General features: G+C 32.8%; 1 protein-coding gene across 1 annotated transcript; it reads right to left on the bottom strand.

The window, feature by feature from the left end:
• Positions 1-497: 497 nt before the first annotated feature.
• On the bottom strand, positions 498-5,308 carry LOC129808287 (uncharacterized). The gene is made up of 4 exons (XM_055858164.1): positions 5,074-5,308; positions 972-1,336; positions 799-888; positions 498-734 (listed from the first exon to the last, which is right to left on the bottom strand). The coding sequence occupies exons 1-4, from the start codon at positions 5,306-5,308 to the stop codon at positions 522-524; spliced, it is 903 nt and encodes a 300-aa protein (XP_055714139.1). The 3' UTR covers positions 498-521.
• Between the last annotated feature and the right edge of the window lie 1,744 nt (positions 5,309-7,052).

Genomic DNA, 7,052 nt, shown 5'->3' with positions numbered 1-7,052 from the left:
AAGTATTTCTAATTTTCTTAAAGTTTAATAATTTTTTATTACAAGTTAAATTAATTTAAAATAAAACACTAATAACCATAGTGACTTATAGGTGTGTATTTACTCTATATTTTTAGGCTACACAGTAAAAAAATTGCAAGGACAATCGTTGGTTTGCTTTTTTTCCATGATTATTCTTGTAAAGTTACACAAATTATATATTTCAGCAAAAGGTGTAATCTGAAAATGTGTAATTTAAATTTTATGTAATTGTAAACCGTGTAATCAACTAGAAATGATTACACAGTTGTGTATATTTTCTTACATATTTCGTGTAAAATTACACAGTTTTCAAATGAAAGGTGTACAAATTACACAGTTTTCAGACAAAATGTGTACGAATTACACAAATGTGTATCACTACACACGATTACATGTTTAATGTAAAATTTACAATGAAAATCATCGTAAAGCAGCCAAAATTTTTTTACTGTGTAACTAAATATTGTATCTACTAAACTTCCTCTAAAAGTCTCATTATTCTATACTTTAACCGCATCTTGAAGTAGCAGAAAATATGAGTAGAGGATTCTGTAGGTTGACATGCCTGTTTCGAGATTGAGTGGCGACAAATGACCCACAGAGATGGTATTGGCATTTTTAGCATGGTGAAGCATGAAGAGTATCATCCGGCGATTCTCAACGCTCATCTCCGCCCAATTGGCCCCATACAGCTCCTCAGAAATCTCAGTGTTCTGCCGATAGGAGAAAAATTGATCAGAGTGATTGAATAAGGTGAGGAGGGTGTAAAGTATTGACCTTATTTTCGATGACGGAGCCGAGGGAGCAAAAGAAGAATAATTGAAAGACCGACGTGAATACAATTCCATACACGGCATACCAATCGCTCTTGAAAAGAGATAGAGATTTTGCAGATAGAATTTTTGGGAGAGGTGTGGCTTAGATCTCAATAATAGATTGCACAAACTTACAACTCGGGCTGCATAGAGACCAACAGACCCACTGAGAGCAAAACTTCCAAATTGCATTAGAACCATAACGTAGTACATTTTGTCGAGACGTTTCACGTAATCCATGTACTCTCGATGGAGTTGTGCCAAGTGTTTGATGCATTTTCTGGTTTCGGTATCGTTGATAGAATTCTGTCTCACTTGAGATGACATATTTCGCACGTGGATAATCAGGCCATCAGCCATGGAGGCAGCATTAAAGATGAAGTACGTGTAGAGACCATCGAGAGCTACCAATTCATTAATTCCCACAAAAAGACATGCCACATGAATTGCCACTTGAATCTCATAGTCCGGAAATCCAGCACTAGGATCGGGATTTAAACCTAGACAAGAATCAAATGCGTTACCTTGTGCTTAAGTTGATCAACTATTAATCTCTTACCAGGAATGTAACAAACCAGGACAAATTTTCTTTTATTAAAAAGGAGAAAGTTCAGAATCGAGTAAGAGCTTAGTGTTATCAAGTTTGAATTCAGAGCAAGCAAAAGCATTCGTTGCAGTAGATGGTATCGCCTATTCCATTTCACAAAAGCTTCATTAACCTTAGGATCATCCTCTGCCATTTCCTGTTTCCCTTTCAAAAATTCAAAGGTTTTCCGGATGCTTTTCCGCATGAAATAAGCCAGGTTTACCTTGATGTTGCACTAGAATTTTATTAAAACTGGTTAGGAATTGAGAATAGGGAATGGAAGAAGAGTAAATAGAGAATGTAGAATTAAGAATAGAGGATAGGTTAAGAATACTGCAATTTATTTAAAGTCAAATTTTTAACTTTCTTAGGAAAGTCTAACTAAAAAATATTTGGAAAAGTATACAGTTAATTTTTGATTTTTAAATACCCATCAAGAGAAATGTTTTAAGATCAAGAAGGTTGTAACGCTTATACAAGTACATTTATTCAATTTGAAGAGGAGATTTAAATAAACGCCTGTGACAAAATAAACCACACCTTTAAGAGTTTATAGGGGGACTGTACCAAATTTCGGCCAGCATGCAATTCCGGCCATTTCATTTGCTCTTCAAATTTTCATGATTTTCTAGTTTTTCCATACTCCAGTAGTTATATAATGTGAATTCGATGAACGAGATGATGTGAAAAAGACTGTAAGAATTCCAGAAAAGCAACACTGAGAGAAATCCGATAAAGTTAAAATAACATTCCGGAAATGTTAATTTTGCCCTGCAGTATTGATCCGAAATCTGTGTAAATATTACCCTTTTTAGGTGTATTATGGGTTAAAGTTACCTTTTTCATGTCACCCTGAAAAAGGTGTAAAATTAACATATAAAATATTATATATTGATATATTTTGATATATTGATATATATTGATAAAATATATCATATATATTGATATATTTTTACACCTGAAAAGTATTAAAGTTATGACGAAACAAAGTTAGTCGCACCCCCGTTTTTTCTCAGTAGAAACTATGAGAATCAAGGTAGCCGAAATATTACCCAAAGCTTTGTCTATATTTTTATTGATTTTAAAATATATTAAAAATGATTTCAGAGAAAACAAAGAAGATGAACTATCTGCAGGATTTCAGACAACACGCTTTAAAAAGATGTAACAAAAAATAATTTGTATTAAAAATATTGCCTTTCAAACTTATTACTTTGGTGGTTGCATAAACTACTTATGCCGAAATATGGTACAGCTACCTAATGCCCGAAATAGACTTAGAATAATCCTCAAGAATATTTAGCTTGTAAAATTTGGTATTAAAAGATTAGAGAAAGGAAAATTATGCAAAGGAACTCAATTTAATGAACCCAAGCCCTCATTATTTGACAACTTGGGAAAAGTCGTTATTGCTAAATTGTGCAAGCTAACTATTCTTGAGGATCAGCCTAAGTCTATTTAAGGTATAACATTTCTATATCAGAAAAGTGACTTAATAATATCAACTGAAGGTCAAAACATAGTTCAGGTTCAATAAAGTATTTTAATTTCATCACATGTGATTTTTCGAAATCAGCCAAAAAATAAGAAAAAAATGAAAAAAAAGTATATCGTAAAGCACGTATTTACAAAAAGAAAAAATGCAGGATTACTTTAATTTGGTCTAATTAAAATTAGACCGATTTTTTAATTACACTGACTGAGGGAAATCCGAAAAAGTTAAAATAACATTCCGGAAATATTTATTTTACCCTGCAGTATTGATCCGAAATCGGTGTAAATATTATGCTTTTTAGGTGTACTAGGGGTTAAAGTTACATTTTTTCATGTTAATTTTACCCTTAAGGAGATGTAAAATTAATATTAAAAAATGTTGATATATTTTTACACCTAAAAAGTGTTAAAGTTATGAGGAAAAAAAGTTAATCGCACCCCAGTTTTTTTCTCAGTGTAAGTATTTTCAATGGTTAAAAATAATAATATCAACACACAGTTTATATCAGAAAAATTTCATTACTTCACGATTTAATCCATTTAATCGCTTTCTGTTAAAAACACTTTGCATAAGTCTTCTTCTTTTGAGTATCACTATAAATTCAATTTAGTTCAACTTGAGATGTGAATTTTAATTTTGAGAAATATTCCTGATCAAAAAGGTTTGTTGAGGTATTATCAAATTTGGCTTATTTTTCTAATCAATTTTTTTTGGCTATGAATGTTGTAAAAACGAAACCTAATATAATAAGCAAGATTCAGTACTGACCAATAAAGATTTAACGTAATATTTTACTGATAAAATTTTATTTGTTATGGCCTCGGGCTTTTAGCTTAGGAAAATTTCATAAAATCAAAATTGACATCCCTTTTTTCTCAAGCATTTTAAATGTGTCAAAATTACACATTCGTTAAATTAAATTGAATTCCAATGATTGGGATAGATACAGTGGCGGCCAAAAAAATAGAATCACCTTTCAAAGCTTATATTTTTTTCACATTTTTTATTTTTTCCAATTCGTTGATATAATTCTGAAGTGGAAATCTTCAAATTATTAGAAGCGTTGAATAAGGGTTGTTTTGGCCGCTAGAGGTCTCTGTTTTACACAGAATACATCAATAATGAAATTTAGTTCGGCCAAAAAATTAGAAAACTGTCATATATGGTTTTTAAATATTGCCTTATTTAAACTTATTCGATTTATATACCACATTCTTTAATTTAAATGAAAGTGGTCCTATTATGTTGTTCAAACCAAATTTCACTATTGATGTATTGTGTGGAAAATAGAGACCTCTAGCGGCCAAAACAATACTTATTTGACGTAAGGTAATTATTTGAACATTTATATATCAAAATTATTTCAGTGAATTGGAATAAACAAAAATGCTAAAGGTAATATATAGTGGTCATTGCGGAGCTGATTCTATTATATTTGCCGCCACTGTATATGTAAAACGTTGGAAAAAGATGTATAAGTGAATTTTGATTTTACTTTTGATTTACTTTTTTTGGTTTTCAATTGCTTAAAAGATGCATTGCGTACTATTTTTATTTTTTACTGTCCGAATTTAATTTTTTATTGACTGATTTACTTCTAATCGAATGCTTTTAAGCTTTTATGCTGACCAAATTTCAATTGCTATTGGCCTAAATCTAAATGATTTAACTCAATTTCAATTACTACATAAATAAGTAGAGGAAAGTGTCCATTCTTTGTGCGATCCAAGCTTCGTAATAGCTAAATTTTTCCTGTGTTACTGAATGAATGTGAGTCTTTGAATGTGAGTCTTTAAAAACTAGGCACTTTCTCTTAGCTTTTGAATTTGAAATATATTGCGCTAAGTCACACTTATTGAGTAACAGGAAAATTTTTCGTGGATGAGACTGGCGTAATGATTTTATCAGGGACTTTTCCGGTGATTGCCAGACAAAAGTGTTATTGTCACACCAAGAAGAATCGTTGCCGAAAGCTCTGGGCAAGACTTGAAAAAGTGTTTTCCCTCTTGGGGTGATACCTTTCACTGGAAATCACCAGAGAAGTCCCTTATTGGAAAAATTTTGTTATTGCGAAGCTCGGATCGTACGAAGCATGGGCACTTTTCCCTACCTAATTTATGCAGAGCTGTGCAACAAGACTTAGAAAAGGAAGATACTTGCTTGACCTGCAGCTCCCCAAACCGAGAGACACTGCATTATGATCACAGGATTATTCCTCTCAAGATACAGTGTATAGAAGCAGCAGATCTGATAAGCCATTGGTACCCAGAAGCAAAGGTAATACCAGAGATTCTTCCTACCGTCCCGCAGAAAGACATCCAACCCCATGAAAGCGCATCTCTTCAGTAGATACTCACGGCTCTCGCCTACGGAAAAAGTCCTCAAAACCATCGTTCACCAACTATTCCAAAAACACCCACGACATCTATTTAAGTATTGAGGTAAGAAAAATTTGTTTACCGCCAGAATGAGTTTTGAGTTTCACGAGTTTGAATAATTGACTTCTCCCAAACTTTCTTAATTGTCTATGCGTGATGAAAATTGTGTGTTTGCCTGCGTGAGCTCATATGAATAATTAAGTGTTTTCTGAGGAAATTGATGATGGTTTTGGGAAATACTTGTTCCCAGAGGTGAGCTTTCATGGTAATTATTTGCTTTCACATACGGAGTTACTTAAGATATTGGAAAAGCTACCCCGGGAAAATATCAATAGACACCAGTGCTAAGAAATAATACAACAAAAGATGCTTCTTGGTTGGAGAAATACTTCAAAAAATATCTTGTATTGCTCACGGAAAATAACACAAACTGAAATATGAGTGGATTTTGGCTTGAGCATTTGGAGGGTGAAATGAAATACACTAAATTGTCTCAATTTCTGACGTCTTTTCTGGCGAATTCACCTCACTTGAGGATATCCTTGAGAAGGAGGAAATATGAGGAGAGAGCTTTGAAGATGGACATTCCCGTTTCGGGAATTCAATGGTGCCAAATAACCCACAATTATTGTCTTCATTGTCTGCGAACACTGTAGCATCATAAAAGTGTTTCTTTTATTTATCTGTAGTTCATTTATAGTCATTTCGTATCAAAAAAGTTGCTTATATTATTTACAATAAAATCACTGAAGTAAAGAATATTTATTTTGGTGGATTTTTGATATCTTCGCCTGCAAAATCCTTTCCAAAAAATTTCAGACAAAAGCTTCGAGGAAAAAGTCAAAACAATTTGTGAAATACAAAAAAACTATCAAAATCTATCTGGTTACGTTCGTAAGTTTTGACTCAGAATTTAGCATCAAGTTGTATATAAGCCTCCTTGTGACTTTCCGGATAAATACATCAAAGTCCGCAAATTTTCACAAATAAAGCATTTATTTTAGCTTTCGGCACAGTAAAAGCTCTCTCGGCCACCTCAAAGTACTGCGATGTTAACCTTCCCTAACTTGCTACTTAAATGCGTTGAACGCAGAGCTTCCAGACGTGCTTAATTAAAGATGAATGGAAAAGTTTTTCTCCATGATTTTAACAACAGTGACCCACATTTTTGTAAAGGGCAAAGAAAAAAGAGATGAATGGAGTGAATAAAAGTCCCCACCATCTGATTCTGTGCCCTAAATTATTCACTCAGTGGGGTATTTAGGATATTTCTGGCAGTGGTAGACAAAGAGGCTTTTAACATGAGGTCACACATGGACGAATGAGATTAAAAATTTCAAGCAAAAGTGCACAAATTCTCATAAGGGGTCAATCATTGCAAGTTTCCCAGGACTGGAAAATCACACGAAAAAAAATGTAAGTACGAAGGAAAAGGAGATTTGACACCTAAACACTAGAGGGAAGTTACAGTATATTTTTGAGCCATTGCACAAACCAATCTTCAAAAAATGAGCTCTTATAAAAAAATGTTATGAAAATTATATTGAATTTTCCATTATGATATCTATTTTTAGCAGGTGCATACACGACAACACCTCATCTCTCTCTCTCAGAAATTTCACAATTACTCGATAGAGAAAATCTTAAGATCACTGAGAAAAAAAGAGGATGCGATTAACTTTTTTTCTTCAGAACTTTAACACTTTTTAAGTGTAAAAATATATCAACATTTTTTAATGTTAATTTTACACCTTTTG

This window comes from Phlebotomus papatasi, chromosome 1 (genome assembly GCF_024763615.1).
Source record: "Phlebotomus papatasi isolate M1 chromosome 1, Ppap_2.1, whole genome shotgun sequence".
Taxonomy (NCBI): Eukaryota; Metazoa; Arthropoda; class Insecta; order Diptera; family Psychodidae; genus Phlebotomus; species Phlebotomus papatasi.
The sequence above is the reverse complement of the archived record's forward strand: the minus strand, read 5'-3'. Positions and strand labels throughout refer to the sequence as shown.

Excerpts from the sequence above, each read along its gene's own strand:
- LOC129808287 (XM_055858164.1), bottom strand. The coding sequence starts at position 5,308 with ATGGTTTTGAGGACTTTTTCCGTAGGCGAGAGCCGTGAGTATCTACTG. Across the intron at positions 889-971 it reads GTCTCTATGCAGCCCGAGTT|AGCGATTGGTATGCCGTGTA; the intron begins GTAAGTTTGTGC and ends TCTCTTTTCAAG. Across the intron at positions 735-798 it reads GCTCCGTCATCGAAAATAAG|AACACTGAGATTTCTGAGGA; the intron begins GTCAATACTTTA and ends TCCTATCGGCAG.